Source organism: Drosophila miranda, chromosome 2 (genome assembly GCF_003369915.1).
Source record: "Drosophila miranda strain MSH22 chromosome 2, D.miranda_PacBio2.1, whole genome shotgun sequence".
NCBI classification, from domain to species: Eukaryota; Metazoa; Arthropoda; class Insecta; order Diptera; family Drosophilidae; genus Drosophila; species Drosophila miranda.
This window is the reverse complement of record NC_046675.1, coordinates 11304436-11320101: the sequence shown is the minus strand read 5'-3', so window position 1 is coordinate 11320101 and position 15666 is coordinate 11304436. Positions and strand designations below refer to the sequence as shown.

The following is a 15666-nucleotide window of genomic DNA, read 5'->3' as shown; positions in this document are numbered from 1 at the left end:
GAAATATACCGTAAATATACTGACGAACTCAAGTTCCATTATGCATATTCCTCGACTTTGATATTCCGTGGAACATTATTAGCTAGATGAAACATTTTGCCATGCCCACATAATTTAATACGATTTATGAATAAATTTTTTACTTAACTGGCTTATTCTAAATACTTGCTTTTATTGGATCTTGTCTAAAAAAAGGTTTTAGCGAAATAGGTAAAAACAAAAATACGGAAGGGATAGTCGTTCATATTGCTCAATTTAGAGATTCCGTTGAATAATTTTGGCTAACTAAAACCATTAGTTCTGCCCACAAACTTGTAGGCTGTTGATGAATAAATTTTCTTCGAGATTGGCTAGTTTTTAGTCTTTGCTCTTACTGCATTTTGGCTAGAACAAGGCTTAAACGAAATATTTAAAAAAAGGCGCAATGTTGATGCTATTTGAAGCCATGATGCGTGTAAAGGCCTTTGTATACCCTACTTCGTTAATTTAATATGAAGTTCCTGTTTTCCGAACTGTTTTTAGAACGTACTTAATAAAGAAATCTTTTCAAATTGATAGGTTATAGACAAATTGACAATAAGCTGAAAAATATCGTTGAAATAGGTTTAAAACAGAGACTAAATTGTTTTTGCATAAATTGGAGCCTGGGATGACAAACATATTCTCAATTCTATAGTTTCCTTTTCCCCAGGGTACATTGTGGAATTAGCATGGGACAATATGGAATGGGGCTCATTGTCGTCAACCGCTTATTACCAATGAATACTCGTTTTTACTAGCTATATACATAGATCTCTCACCATTGCCCACTTAATTTTATCACTTAATTTTTGCAAAGCAAAATCGCATCGTTCCGTTTTAACCGGTTTTTTGTTTGGCGGTATATTTAAACCCAACATATGAAAAACGACTGGAAAGTATGGAATGAGACTCATTGTTGTCAACCGGGCTATTAACGATTCAAATAATACGACGAATTCCTCGATTTCGATCTTTCGTCGAATATTACTAGCTATATAGAACATTTAGCCATACCCACATAATTTTATCCGATTATTAAATCAATTTTCTACAAGACTTATAAATTATAAATTTCGACTAAATTAATTTCCTTACATGGCGATTACACGCTAACTACACATTTGCTACATGTGAACTACATTTTCAAGTTGTGTGAGCTAGACTTGGTGGCAAAAAAATCAGAAAATCCGATCAAATATACCGTCTGACCCTCTGAAATATACCGATAAACAACGAACTTAGCCAACTTCCATTGAAATTAGAAAATAACATTAAAACCGACATTCGATTTTTTGGCTATTTCTATTGGCCGAATCTCGAATAAGTTACGAGAAACATGCCCCGAGCGAAGGGAGGATAAGGCATCTTCTCCAAACCACTTTTTACGCAAGGAATGTATTTCCGGTGCTGAAACAACTGACAGCCAATGGGCCTGGATTGCACCAACAACACACAAGTCTCGTGCGTGAAAAGCCTTCAAGTAAACCAATGTTCTAATGAATTACAGATTTTGTAGAGATTTACGAACCTAACATACGGATGCAGTCATCCGAAGAGCGGGAATATTGTACGATGTGCAGATGCCGCATTATGGAGGCACATCGAGTATATAAATAGACCGATTTGATGTAATCCGCTTGTTTTTTTAGGAAAGCATACAGCACTTTGGTTAAAACGTGGTGGTCCACATTCTTTACAATAACACCCGGCCACTTGCACAATATTTTCTCTAAGATTTTGCACAATGATGGGCACAAAATTTCGTGATTAAAATTCATTTTTCTCCGACGTATAAAAAGTTGCTTCGCCGACGCGCTGTCTGCAAAATGGACGTTCCGCAAGATGGCCGCGGGATTTCAAGCCAATAGTGTGACCATCTCAACTCTACGGCACTTGGTCACACAAAATTGTTGTATCGATATTCAAAATAATAGCCAGTGCTGGTAATCGAGGCCAGGGGCTGCCATACCGCTGAATAAAGAATGTAAGCTAAAGCAGTAATTGTTAAAAAAAAGTCGTTAAATTTTAGTTATTTAAAAAGATGTTCATGATATTTTTTCTTGAATCTTTAAGCGTTTTTATAAAGCTGATCCAAACAGCTGCTTGCTTCAAAAAGTTCTGTGCGCCTGCGCTGCTTTTTCTTTGGCGCCCAATAAAAATACTGGCCATTTCATTCAATTGCATAACAAAACGCAAAAATAACGGTATCGTTATCGTGTGCGTACGCTTCTCAGTCAGATATTGACGTGCTTGCACCAAGCGTCGTGTGTGCGCGGATACTCGACTCGCCCACAGTCCACACGGGGCCACGCTCCCTCCGTCGTGCTGCAAAAATCTCACTTATCAAAGATTCAGCTGTAAATCGACATTCGGCCACAATCCAAATGGCTAAATAATTGATTAAGCGTGCCGCCCCAAGCAGCATGCCTCCCCTACGTCAAAACAGCAACGTCAGCCGCAGAATTAGCCAGAAAATCGCTACTTCATAGCATCGGTCCGAAAACGTGTTCACTCGACCCCCTACCCCGCAATTATCGTGCTTCTTCCGCAACGCTTCCGTAGTAAATCCACATTTTCCCTGGCCAGGCAATCCTTTTTGGGGGCTAAGACAACGGCTAAGGGATTCGCATCGCACCGTATCGCGTCGCAGAAACGTGTACACGCGTCGTCCAATGGCAAAAGTGAGTAAAGCTTATCGATTTTTACTGGCGCGGCGCTCTTTCCTCTCCTTTGCGCCTCCTCTCGGAAGGAACGAAGCCTGTGGGAAGTGTCCGGGGGCCTAATCAAAAAACTCGCGTGATTCACATGAAATATACACACACACATATACACACTGATAGTTCCGAAACACACAGATACTCGCACAAAAACAAGCACACACACACACACACAATAATACAGAGGAAAAGACGCAGGCCTTTTTGGGTCACGAGGCAAGCTGTGTGTTGACATTGGTCCTGGTCTCGTTTTCCCACACAGGCAAAGCACGTGCTTTTTTTAATATTTTTTTTTTTTGGCACAACTTTTATATACATACATACGTAACCGTTTTCCGCTTGTGTCTCTCGGCCTCTGTCTCCGTCTCTGTGGAACGTTTTTATTGCACTGCGCTCTATTTTACAATTCATGACGTTCGTTGGCTTTCCCTTTCGTTTGCCTTTCAGCTGGTGTTGGCGGCACTTTAGAGAATCAGTTGGAAGCGACACCACCGAACGCCACACGCTTAACCGGAAGGAGGCATGGACACTGCTGCTGCCGCCGCCGCCGCCGTTGTTGTTGACCTTAGCTCCGAGGGCAGCGGCAAATCAAAGCTCCTGAGCAGCCCCATCCCCAGCCCCGGTACCACCGGGCCCAGCATCCCACATCCCAGCTCCACATTGAAGCCCAAGCCAGTGACGAGCTACACTCTAGCCGTGGCACCTTCCGCAGCTGCATGCAGCGATCAGGATCAGGTGGGCAGCACCGTGGAGTCCGTAGCGGCCACGCCACCGCCAACGCCGCCTTCCAGCACGGACCGCATCGGTGCGCAACGGTGTACGGGCAACGATGTTATTGGGACTGGGGCTGGGGCTGCTCCCGAGCCCGTCAATGACGCTGATGCCCATCCAATGCCTTTGAACGGAGGCCTCCTGTGCAAGGAGGCAATCGCAGTGGCCGCCTCGGAGCATGGTCAATCCGGCCCAACATCAACGTCTTCCGCTAACGCTTCCACAACGCCAATGTCTGCCTTGCTAACACCAGCTGCAGCTGCAACTGCAACGGTAACCATATCCACGGAACAACCATCTGCAGTAGCGCCTGCCGGGGCAGCTCCAGGAACTCCAGCAACAACCACCACAACGACGACCACAAGTACAAGCCATGCTCCACCGGTGGGTGCCGCACCGCCATCATCTTCCTCATCATCGCTGAACAGCGTCGCCAATTCCCGTTCGCGTCCCAGTTCGAGCTCCGTGCCGAGCACGGGTCCGCTGTTGCAGTGGCAGGACATGCCCCAGTATTTGCAGTTCAATCCGTATGTGCTCCGTGGCTACCGTCCCCTGCAAACCTTCAAGGGCTGCCTGCTGAGCCTCTTCTACTGGCACAACGAGACCATCAACATACTGACACACGGTGAGTGCACACTACCACAGCAACCAATACCACTAGCTATTGCTCCTCCTCCCTGCAATACCTGCCCTCCCACACGCCACACGCCAAATGTCACATCACACTTGTTTCTTGCTCATTTATCGATCCGTGCGAATGCCAATACCTCTCTCTGTGGCTTTGAAATTCGTAGCTCGTAACAATCACGGTCAAAGCCAAGTGCAGGCGGGCCACATAAATAGAATGAACCTCGGTCTAAAGCTGGAACTGGCACAGAGCCTGGGCCTGGGGCTGGGGCTGGGGCTGGGGCTGGGGTTACGTTGCGGTTGCAAGCCAAAAGAAAGGATGAACATGTTCCATGGAATGCAGCTATGGCTGGAGCGCTTTAATGGTATAATCAATTAATTAGAATCAAAAAATCACTTATATAAGTCTACTATACGATACTCGGAATGCTAGTAGAGCATACACTTCTCGCGGGGATTCATGGGGGAGTCGACGGGACAGTTGAACTCCTTGGAGAACTCATCAAAGTTGGACAGCGGTCCGATAACCCGAAATTTACCGGGCACATGCTGGTCGGTGGACACCTGTATGGCCTTCACCCGCGGATGGGCATCGTTGCACCAGACCTGGCCATAGCTTATGAAGAACAGCTGCTTGCTGTTGTAGTCCATTGTGGGGAGGGTCTCCTTGAGCAGTGCCTCGGTGCTGTTGGGCCTCGACAGCAGGGTATCGTGCCATTTGCGATAGGCGGTGTAGGCGAGACGCACTCCTCCGTTGTCCGCAATGTTCTCCGACTGCGATACGGACTTCTTGAGGGGAATGCCGTCGTAGACATAGCTGCCGTACTGTTTCGTGAAGCACGTCTGACGATCCAGGAAGTTGTTGGCGGACGTCTGGTCCCACCAGTCGTGGAACTGGCCACGGGCATCGAACTTCCGGCCAGAGTCGTCGAAGCCATGGATCAGCTCGTGGCCAATGAGCACCGCCAGGGAGCCGAACATGATGGCGCTGGGATAGACCTTGCCCCACAGGTAGAAGGGCTGCAGCAGGGCCACCGGCACCTTAATGGCGTTCTCAACGAGAATGTTGGCCGGCGTGTAGCTGAGCAGCTCACCCGCCTCCAGCGGCTTGGCCGGCTGATGCAGCTCCTCGCGCATTTGCTTTACGCCCAGGATGGTGGCCTGTCGCAGATTCTCCACGTAGTCGGCGCTCTGCAGGTTCAGTCCGGCAAACTCCTCGGTGAAGTTGTGGTCCGCGTAGGAGTTCACCTGCAGCGTCATCGCCTCGAGCTTCACGATTGCCTTCTGGCGGGTGGGGCGGTCGATCCAGTCCAGCTGCTGGCTGGAGTGCAGCGTCTCGTTGAAGGTGGACTTGAGTTGCCTCCACATGTCCTCGATTTGCCGGGCGGTCTCGTCGTTTTTGTTGCTGCGATAGATCATGTTGTCCAGGTTCTTGGCGAAGCTCTTTTTGGTGAGACCGATGCACATCTCCTTCTTGCTTTCGGCCGACGTGGCAGCCGTCACGGCAAAGTCCTTGATCATGCTGTAGAATATGTAGTTGGCCACAACGCGCTTCGGCGTGCGCTGGATCACCTGGATGAGGTTCCGCTGATAATCCGAGTTGTATTCGTAGATCTGGTCCGTGGTCTTGACCTTGTCGCCCATGCTGACCGACACAAATCGCTCAATGTCCAGGGGCGCATAGCGCTTGTGCATCTCGGCCACCGTCATCAGTTCTGTCATGGCGGCAATGTCCGCGCCGTCGCTCTCATCGGCTAGGCCACGGGCCAGATCCACCTCAAAGTCCAGCAGCTCCTGGGCCGTTGTTTTGGCCAGTTCCTTCTCGACGCCCAGAAAGCGCTCCATTGTGCGCTGCATGCGGTCCCGAAGGGCCAGGCGATAGGTCAGGGTCCTGTTGTCCAGATACATGCTGCGCGACTCGAGGGGGAACTCCTGCTGGCCGACATACAGCCTGTTCAGATGATTGTTGGCAAAGTCCTTGGTCACTTCGATGCTGAGGATGGAGCCCACTCCGTAGCGGTAGTCCATGCGGGCGGCCGTATCCAGCCAGTCAAAGTCCGCCTCCTGCCAGGAGGACCCCTCCAGCACGGGCATGGAGCCGAACTCGGCGATCAGGCTCCTCAGCTTCTGCGCATAGGAGTCTTTCAGCTCCCCCAGGCGCGTGCAGGACTCGTAGAAGTGCTTCACCTGAATATCCTCGCGCGTGTCCTTCGCACCCGGCGCACTGGTGAGGATCAGCGCCAGCTTGCGGTTGAGGGCTTTGGTCAGCGTCTCGAACAGTCCGGTGGTGAACTCACTCAGGCTCACGGCCGAATTGATGCGCGACCAATTGCCGCAGGCAAAGGCGTAGAAGTCGGTGCACGGATCGGCTCTCTGATTCATGAAGCTCTTCATTTCGGCGGCCTTGGCCAACCGCAGCAGCTCCCTCATATACGGCGTGTCCTCGTTCAGCTGGTGGTCCTCCCCGGCCGCAGGCGCCGCCTGGCCGCAGCTCAGCAGCACGGACAGAGTGCACAGGACGTGCCCTACAAGGTATATACTATGAAGCGCTCGCATCGTGGGCGCGTTGCTTCTTGGTTCGATTTGTATACTCGACTAAGCAACAGAGCCCCAGATGATGCACACCAGTATCATCCAGAGGCCAGCGGCCAGAGCTCTGCCTCTGTTCTCGGTAAAAAGTCCGACCCCGGGGGTTATCTCCCATCTCCCACAGCGCTGCCCCAGTTAGTGATGACGGCGTGAATGTTTGTTGTTTGTGCAATTGAATGAATGCCTTTCCCCCCATTAGTGCTATTCCCCAGAATTTGCAATTGCACGGGCGATATTTTGAAACCTGAAGCCACATACAGTATTACTTACCGAAGAGTTACTTCAACTCAGATCCGATCTGAAAACGTGATAAAAACGTGCCAAATTGTAGACCATTTTTCGTTAAATAAATTTAATTCAATAAAGAAACGCTTAACGCTTTTAAAAATTTTGCAATCTCTTAGAAAATTGATTAATGTATCGGATAAAATTATTTTTCTTTTGAAAATCGCGATGGAAAAACTCTTAAAACATTGTGTTTTTTTTACATATAAAATCAGTTAAAAATTAGAATAATTTTGAATGAAAGCAGGAATTTATTATTTCTGGCGCTGGATAAAATATTTGATGAAAATTCCAAATTCAAAAAATATGTTTTTTGTCCCATAAATTCTTGAACAGTTCTCTCTGCTCGACGTCGATGTCGGCGTTGCAAAATTTTCCCAATCGCTTGTGTGGTTTCTATTTGTTGCTCTCCATTAAACGTTGTACCGGAATACACACCACCTTATTACGGCACGGAATATAGAACACAATCGCGAGTTGATGCTGAAGTGTGTACACACTCGCCAAGGCATTTACATACATATATCCAAATCGAAGAAAAAACTAACGATTTCTAGTAAAAATTCACTTCGAGTTTTATATATGTAACTATTAACTAATTAACATGTACATATGTGTGTGTATGTTTCAACTTTTAAAGCTTAGAATTATTATGAAACTGATTTGAACTCTTTTTTCAAATAATGTAAAGCGAAGCCGAATAAGTTAGGTATTGCTTTAATTTGACAGACAAACCGCGATATTTTTTTTTTATATTATTAAGTCATTTTGTTCCAATACAAATCCAAATCAGTTTCACGAATACGCACTATAATATTGTATGCAAAATATAGTTTGTACCCACTGTAACAGGTGAGGTGTGTACACATGACGCGCACAACTTTCGAATTTCCATTCAATCGGCATTTGATCGCAGCGCAATAAAATTGATATTGAGCAATTACTTTGTCAATGTTAATTGTTCGCTGAGTGATCAAGTGCCGCGGGCTTTTCTCCAAGTGCTTGCCAAACAACGTGAACTGCGATCTAATCACGCGCTCCCCACTAGCCGCCGGAGACGATACGACTTGGGAGACCAACGACCAGCCGTGGTGATAAGATGGGAGAGAGTGAGAGCTTGGGGCTTGGGCTCTCTCTCTCTCTCTCTCTCTGGGGCTCTGACTCAATCTCAGCAAAGTTTACATACGTACGGAAGTGCGTTGTGTACGGGGAGTGCTCTATTGTTGCCACTTTCAGTTGCCCGTCGAATGTTCGCCATGGAGAACGCTTCTCCTGCTGCTACTGCTGCTAGCCAGCTCGTGCTGTTGATTTTGATTGCTGGGATTGGGAGTGGCCAGGGTCATCTGCTCTCCCAGCCCGCGATGGAACTACGCATTCAGGCCCAGGAACAGCTCATCTCGCAGCACAACGACAGCGCCTATGTGCAGCGTCTGATGCGACTGTCCAAGGCGGCCGAGATGCGAAACTATATGCAGACGGAGCTGGAGCCCTGCGACAATTTCTACGACTACAGCTGCGGCAACTGGCCCAAAATCAATCCCGCCAATACAGCAAGTCCGCGCGAAACCAACTACGAACAGCTGCTGGTCAAAGGCTACCACCACAAACAGCAGCGCCTGCTGCAGCGTCCGGCTGACGCTGCCACCGATGCGGATGAGGTGCTCAAATTGAAGGAATTCTATTCCAGCTGCCTGCACTACCGCCAGACGCCGCTCCCTGTGTACCGCGAACAGTTGCTGGAGATTGCGGCCGAGTTCGGGCATATGCCCGTCCTGGCCTTGCCGGGTCAGGAGTGGCCCGCGGACGACTTCGATTGGGTAGCCACCGTGGCCCACATCAAGCGGAAGTATGGCCTGGATATCATCCTGCGCCTACAGGTGTCTCCCGCGGGCATCTATGTGGGGCAGCCGCAGCAGATTCTGCCGCAGCCCAATCGGCAGGCAAGAGCTGCCACCATAGCGGACCAGCTGGAGCGCCATTTGGGCGTGGAAACGGAATTGGCACGGAACACTTCGCTGGAAATCACGAGAATGGAAGATTTGGTGGCCCAGCATATGAGGGATCTTCCAGTGGGTGTGCTGGCGCGTCCACGCACACCCGAGGAGTTGGATGCCCCCTACTCTGAGGTCTTCAATCTCACCCAGTACATTGAGCTTGTCCTCGAGCGGCCATTGAACCCAACGATACTCTGTACGAGCATGTGCCCAGCTATCAGGCGCATCTGCTGGGCTTTCTGAGTAACACTACGCCCCGGGAGCAGGCCAACTATATCTTCCACGAGCTGCTGCAGCACTTTTACTACGAGTGGAGTGGGTCCGTGGTGGAGCATTGCATGTCCAAGACGAGGAGTCTGTTCCCCGAGCTGCTCGACAACATGGTCCTGGGGGAGTACGGCGATGCAGCCACTCTAAGCGACATAGAGGCCGTCTGGCAGCACATCAAACGCAGCTTCCGAGACCTACTGGAGAACGACACCGCCGACTGGTTGGCCTTGGCCACACGCACCAAGTTGCTGGACCAGATCAATGCCACTCGCCTGCTGATAAACGGGCATGGAGATGTGAATTTCACACAGACCTATGAGCGATTGGAGCTAAAGCCCCGCGACTATCTGCAAAACCTGCGGGCCGTGCTCAGTCACGACAGTCTGAAGACCAAATTGTGTGCGGCTCCATTGACAGCGGCCAGCTATGATCCCGTGGAGAAGCGTGTCCTGTTGCCAGTGGCCCTGCTTCAGCCGAACTACCTGTGGTCCCGCTACTACCCACGCGCCCTGCGCTACGGGAGCTTGGGCACTCTGCTCGCCCACGAGTTGGCCCACAGCATCGAGGATGTGTCCCACTGGGATGCCACGTCGATAAAAGATTACTACAAGCGATGGGCCTGCTTCAAGGAACAGTACGGACGCCTCCGGCTCAATGGAGAGTATTTGCCGAAGAGCGATCTGCAGGCGGAGAACATAGCCGACAATCTGGCTGTGCAGGTATCCTACCACGCCTACTCAAAGTACCTGGCGGAGCTGGCCCCATCCGCCCTGTCCTCGGAGCGGCTGCCACAGATGACCCAGAGTCCGCGGCAGCTGTTCTTCATCAGCTACGCACAGTTCTGGTGCAACGATGCCAATGAGCGGTTCCGCGACAGGGTATCCCTACTCGTTTCGTATACACCCAATGCCCTGAGGGTGCTGGGGGCACTCTCCAACCTTGGAGCCTTCCGACGGGATTTTGGCTGCAGCAGTGGCAGTCCGATGACCTCCTCCCAGAAGTGCCAGCTGTACGGCATCTCCTTGGATTAGTTAAGAGCCCTTCGAAGGGAACATATTCTCGAATGAAATATATTTTTATAAACAAGAACAAGCAACTTTTAAGCCACATTAAAAACTATACAAAATTGAGAAAATTAATTAATTGTATGCTAAATATTTGCATCCTCCAGGATTAAGTCTTCATTATATATGTATGTGATATGACGGGGGCACGAACCTCGGCCTGACATCCTTTCGGAGGAGCTGCTGCTATCATTTCACTCCCCCTATATGCTAATGATTGTGTCAAATAATATGTTTTGATGAATTTCATAATCCTTTTTTATGTGGCCTTGCCACATCACAGGAATTACTGATTTTTTTTCAAATTAGTGGGCTCCAGACTGACCGAAAAATATGAAGAAAAGTTACCAGATAGGTGAAAAATATTACGCAGCACAAAATTCATTCTTCATCTTTGCAGGCGAATATTTATAACGAAAACTGCTCTAAAGTCAAACGAAAAAGTTTGTAATATTATTAACGCAATGGCCTACAATGCAAATAAGATGCATCTCTTGCGCGCTATCGCTAAGCGGGGCTATGCCGCCTGCCCACGCCCCGTGGGGGACATCTCCGCGGTGAGTGTGAAAGTTCTGGAGAACAAATTGGTTGTGGCCACAGCGGATGCCACCGTGCCCGTCTCGCGCGTGTCCGTCGTGCTGGGAGCTGGTTCCCGTCACGAGACCTACGATACCATGGGAGCTTCCCATCTGCTCCGCTTGGCCGGAGGACTGAGCACCCAGTACTCGTCTGCTTTCGCCATTGCCCGCAACATTCAGCAGGTCGGCGGCACCTTGACCGCCTGGAACGATCGCGAAGTTGTCGGCTACACCGTCGAGACCACGGCCAACAATGTGGACACCGGTCTGCGCTACCTGCGGGACCTGCTGCAGCCAGCCTTCAAGCCATGGGAGATGAAGGATAATGCCAAGACTCTGCACTACCAACTGTATGCTGTCACCCAAGAGCAACGCGCCATCGAGCTGGTCCACAAGGCTGCCTTCCGTACCGGCCTGGGCAACTCCATCTACATCCCCACTTTCCAGCTGGACAATCTTTCCTCCGAAAGCCTGCTGCACTACGTGTCCAACACCTTTTCGGCCAGTCGGGCAGCCGTTGTTGGCGTGGGTATTGACAGCAGCACTCTGTCGAGCTTCGCCCAGACCCTGGAGTTCCCGAGCGGCGGTGGAAAGACTGCATTCGCCAAATATTTTGGGGGCGATGCCCGCAAGGAGACCAACGGACAACGTGCCACTGTCGCCGTTGCTGGTCTGGGCGGCTCCATTGTCAACCACAAGGAGGCTCTTGCGTTTGCCGTGCTGGAGCAGGCTGTGGGCGCTGGTGCGGCCACCAAGCGCGGAAACTCTGCGGGACTGTTCGGCGAGGCTGTCAACTGTGCTGGCGGCTCGAGCCCCAGCTCTGTTAGGGCTCTGAATACCACCTATTCGGATGCCGGACTCTTTGGCTTCGTGGTGTCCGGCGAGGCCAAGGAAATTGGCAAGACCGTCGAGTTCCTGGTGCGCGGTTTGAAGTCTGCTTTGGTTTCGGAAAAAGATGTGGCTCGCGGCAAGGCCATGCTGAAGGCCCGCATCATCTCGAAGTATTCCTCCGATGGTGGTCTGATCAAGGAGATCGGGCGCCAAGCGGCGCTCAGCAGAAACGTCTTGGAGGCTGACACTTTGCTTTCCGCCATTGATGGCATTACCCAAAAGCAGGTCCAGGTGGCTGCCAAGAAGGTGGCCGACTCGAAGCTATCGGTCGGCGCCATTGGAAATCTACAGAACGTGCCCTACGCTGCTGATTTGCAGAAATAGAACCTGTTATCCGTAAATGTAACAACTAAAAATAAACTTATTGCAAAATGTATGAATTATATGGAGTATTCATATTGTGAGGGCGCCTGCACACTATTTGTTTCATATTTTGTAACTTGGAAATCTCTTTTCTTCTTGCAGCCATACCCATCATCTATATACTGGCCATTGTGCCCGGTCTGATGCCCTGGGACAGTGGCTACAAGTTTCTGTCGTTCTGCCACGTCTTCGGATCGGTGGCACCCTGGTGCGGCAGCTTCGTCTACCATCTGTTCATGAACATCGAGAAGGGCGAGAATGTGTACTATACACTGCTCAAGCTGGACATGGTCGGGATCTGGGTGAGCCAGAGCTTCGGTGAGTGTAATCGGCAGAGTCTGCCCACTCGTAGTACCTCCAGACACCCAGAACCCTATGGCGATATAGATTAGGCGGGCGAGAGCTTGAGCAATGGCCCCCATCTTCGGTTGTTTCTCGACTGATCTGAACATTTTGGCTGGGAATCGGCGGGGTCTTATCGGTAGGTGGCCTCTCCCTCTCTCATCACACTATCTCTCTTCCGCTGTCTCATTGCAGGTGCCTTGCCCCTGGTGACGGCCACAACGCTGTGCTTCACGCCCGTCCTCAAGTGGCTAATCATCAGCTCCTATTGCCTGCTCTCGCTGTGGGGCCTCTACAAGGTAAGAAGATCTGCTCAGTTCCTGCTCAAGAACTAACAAACGTACTATACTAATATTTGTTCCTCCTCAGGCTCTGACCGCCAGTTCGCCCTGGCAGCGTCGCCTCTGTTTTGCTCTGCCTTTTGGCATGCGCTCCATTCTGACCTTTCTGCGGATCCGGGGAATGGTCGGCGGCAGTCACATGGCCCTCTCCCATGTCTATCTGCAGGTGCGTATGTCGAGGCTTTCCAATTCACTAACATGCTATTTTCTATAACTAAACGTTTTTGGCTGGCCTCTCTCTGTGCGCATAGGTTGAAGTTGTAAGTGCCACATTTTCATACATATACGTACATTCGAGTAAATGGACAATGCCGCAACCCAAATTGACCGGCTGACACCAGTATAGTACAGACACAGAGCCCCCCATCAGTGCCGCTTTTGCTAATCGCGTTTTTCCCCACTTGTGTGTGTTGCTTCCAGGACGGTGTCTCCATTCTGGGCGGGGCCATTGGCGCCATGCGAATACCGGAGAAGTGGTTCCCCGGCGTGGTCGACTTCTATCTGAATTCACACAACATCATGCACGTGCTGGTCGTGGTGGCTGTCTACTCCATGCATAAGGTGAAGCGTTCCACTGGAGTCCAAGTCCCCGGGCTAATTGTAATCTTTTCTGCAGGCCACCATCAAGGACTTTGAATGGATGTCCACGCAGACATGCAATAGCTTTGCCAATGTCACCGAGCAGGCGATCGGCCACGGGGAACTATGACCCGTTTACTGGCTGCTGCTGCTACTGCTGCTGCTGCTGCCGTTGCCATGGATGCTGTTGGCCAGGCCGCGGGCCAGGCGATCCCATGCGATACACGCCGTGATGGCCCTGGCCTGGAGGAGGAGACGGGCACCGATCGGAGCCGGGTGAAACCGCTCACTAGATAGATGACGCATACTCGTACATATGTAGGACATAAAGACAAAAGCGCTACTTGAGTATATACCGTGTATAATGTTGCAGTAACAATATACATATGTATATCTAGTTATAGGCCATACATATACATATATATATGAACTGTATAGTACATATAGTACATACTTCGACTGTGGTATTAAGAATTAAGGTTATATAAATTACTGAAATGAAAGGAAATGAGAAGCTGATTGAAAAGAACTCGAATGTGCGAAACTTTCGTGAGATAAGCCGATCGTCGACGGATGATGATGGGTAGTAATATATTGTATGAGTAATAATGATTTGAATGATGTTGATACATGTGTACCTCATTGTGCTTACGACAAAAACATCTAATTTTCAAATATTGTATGTATAACTTTGTACCTCGTCGAGAATTCTTACAATAAGGACACACACCTATAAGCTAACCTTCTTCCTAGTTGATCTTTTTAGATATGCAAATTGTTAATTTTTGGCAAACGTAACGTGGTAGTAGTGGTAGTCTCTATAAGGACTCTCTATTAATTAATGCTCCAATCTGTGCATAGTTGTGAAATGGAACCAAACAAAACAAAACAGAACTGGAACCACGACAAAGTTGTTGCTGTTGTGTGCCAGTACCTATGAGTAATTAGATGAAGAGGATTCCAGGAGTCGAGATATCGAGATATCGAGGAGTCAGGTGTCGAGTATTCCATGTTGGACAAGCGTGAAAGTGAAACAATGAAAACAAACAATCTTCTGGCTAAATCGCTGCTGCAACGAATCACGTACATAAATACGTAGTGAATGCTAAACATAAAGTAAGAGTACTTAAACTTAATACGATATTGAGTTGATATCATTTATGTCAATTGATTGCGCAATATTAACCTCAAGTATTTACTGAGCTCCCCGAATATACTTAATATATTTAATATGAATTAGTAAAATTGCAATATTTATTACCCTAGAACCTTAGGCGTGAATTAGGGAAGGTATTCTTACAACCAACCAAACAACCAACCAAACAAACAAACAAAAAATGAAACAAAAAAACATACTAGATACGATAGCAAACCATTCAAAAAAGTCGGTCTACTTTTAATCCAAAATGCGAAGCAAAGCGAACAATTATGAGTAACATGTTTTAGTAGTGTCAATAATTTACACCACCCTCCAATGAGAGAGAGAGAGAACCGAGCAAATCTAACAAATGAAACGTAAGCTAACAAACCAAACTAATTCAACAAAGCAATAATTAATAATTAATAGGCAAACTCAATGCTTTTAAGTTACAAAAGTTGCTACTAGTTTTAAGTAACAATTATAAAAATATTGTCAAATGATTTTCTGAGAAGAGAGGTTAACAAGTGAAAATAATAAACGATCAAAAAACAAATCCGAGTTTGAATTTCAATTTGAAAATGCAGCTACACAGAATTTACTGCAGGTAGCGCTGCGTCCCTTGAAGCAGGGTTTTTACATTTCCGCTAGATGACGCTAGTTGACATTCGGTTGGTCTGATAACGCTAGTGAAATTTAAAATAACGTTTTTGAATCGTGGTAAGAAATCGAAGAAACACTTGAATACTTTTATAATTTAGGTTTTATTAAATTCTTTAGTAAATTCTTACATTCGCGGCATGCCTTTTATAGACAATATGAACCTTTATCCCTCTTCTATACTCACTTCCCCTGTAACATGAAAGTTTCTGACTAGTTTTATTTTATAAATATGATTGGTTTAGATACGATTTTAACGCTTTTGATTTATGCGCGTTCTATAATTAGATGCGGATACACACTCATAGTATATGAAGACTTTCTACATATATATAGTATGTATATATAAAAAATTTACAAAAATGGAAAACTTATCCGAAGCTAGTAGCACTTTAAAATTCCTAATTGCTTGTTCGCATGTATCATAGTGTGTAGT

The 15666-nt window shown here is 48.2% G+C and overlaps 4 protein-coding genes across 5 annotated transcripts; 3 read left to right on the top strand and 1 right to left on the bottom strand.

The window, feature by feature from the left end:
- Nucleotides 1–2249: 2249 nt before the first annotated feature.
- LOC108155246 (progestin and adipoQ receptor family member 4) lies at nucleotides 2250–15126 on the top strand. Of its 2 annotated transcripts, XM_017285937.2 has the most exons (8): nucleotides 2251–2702; nucleotides 3186–4134; nucleotides 12273–12488; nucleotides 12708–12811; nucleotides 12882–13019; nucleotides 13105–13113; nucleotides 13274–13414; nucleotides 13470–15126. In XM_017285937.2, the coding sequence occupies exons 2-8, from the start codon at nucleotides 3261–3263 to the stop codon at nucleotides 13560–13562; spliced, it is 1575 nt and encodes a 524-aa protein (XP_017141426.2). In that variant the 5' UTR covers nucleotides 2251–2702; nucleotides 3186–3260; the 3' UTR covers nucleotides 13563–15126. The 2 variants fall into 2 exon arrangements, with proteins under 2 accessions (XP_017141427.2, XP_017141426.2); XM_017285938.2 differs by lacking the exon at nucleotides 13105–13113 and having other exon boundaries at nucleotides 2250–2702.
- Nucleotides 4465–6749, bottom strand: LOC108155244 (neprilysin-4-like). The gene has a single exon (XM_017285935.2). It carries the CDS (start codon nucleotides 6690–6692, stop codon nucleotides 4566–4568), a length of 2127 nt encoding a protein of 708 aa, XP_017141424.2. The 5' UTR covers nucleotides 6693–6749; the 3' UTR covers nucleotides 4465–4565.
- On the top strand, nucleotides 8230–10413 carry LOC108155245 (endothelin-converting enzyme homolog). Its single transcript, XM_017285936.2, is given in 2 exon segments — nucleotides 8230–9182; nucleotides 9185–10413. Coding segments are annotated over 2 exon segments (2046 nt in total). The 5' UTR covers nucleotides 8230–8257; the 3' UTR covers nucleotides 10306–10413.
- On the top strand, nucleotides 10670–12190 carry LOC108155247 (cytochrome b-c1 complex subunit 2, mitochondrial-like). Its single transcript, XM_017285940.2, has one exon. The coding sequence runs from the start codon at nucleotides 10803–10805 to the stop codon at nucleotides 12129–12131; it is 1329 nt and encodes a 442-aa protein (XP_017141429.1). The 5' UTR covers nucleotides 10670–10802; the 3' UTR covers nucleotides 12132–12190.
- Nucleotides 15127–15666: the final 540 nt, after the last annotated feature.

Bases quoted from the DNA above. Each gene is read 5' to 3' on its own strand.
- LOC108155244 (XM_017285935.2), bottom strand. From the start codon at position 6,692: ATGCGAGCGCTTCATAGTATATACCTTGTAGGGCACGTCCTGTGCACT.
- LOC108155246 (XM_017285937.2), top strand. From the start codon at position 3,261: ATGGACACTGCTGCTGCCGCCGCCGCCGCCGTTGTTGTTGACCTTAGC. The intron at 12,489-12,707 runs GTGAGTGTAATC...GTCTCATTGCAG, and splicing joins CTGGGTGAGCCAGAGCTTCG to GTGCCTTGCCCCTGGTGACG. The intron at 12,812-12,881 runs GTAAGAAGATCT...GTTCCTCCTCAG, and splicing joins CGCTGTGGGGCCTCTACAAG to GCTCTGACCGCCAGTTCGCC.
- LOC108155247 (XM_017285940.2), top strand. From the start codon at position 10,803: ATGGCCTACAATGCAAATAAGATGCATCTCTTGCGCGCTATCGCTAAG.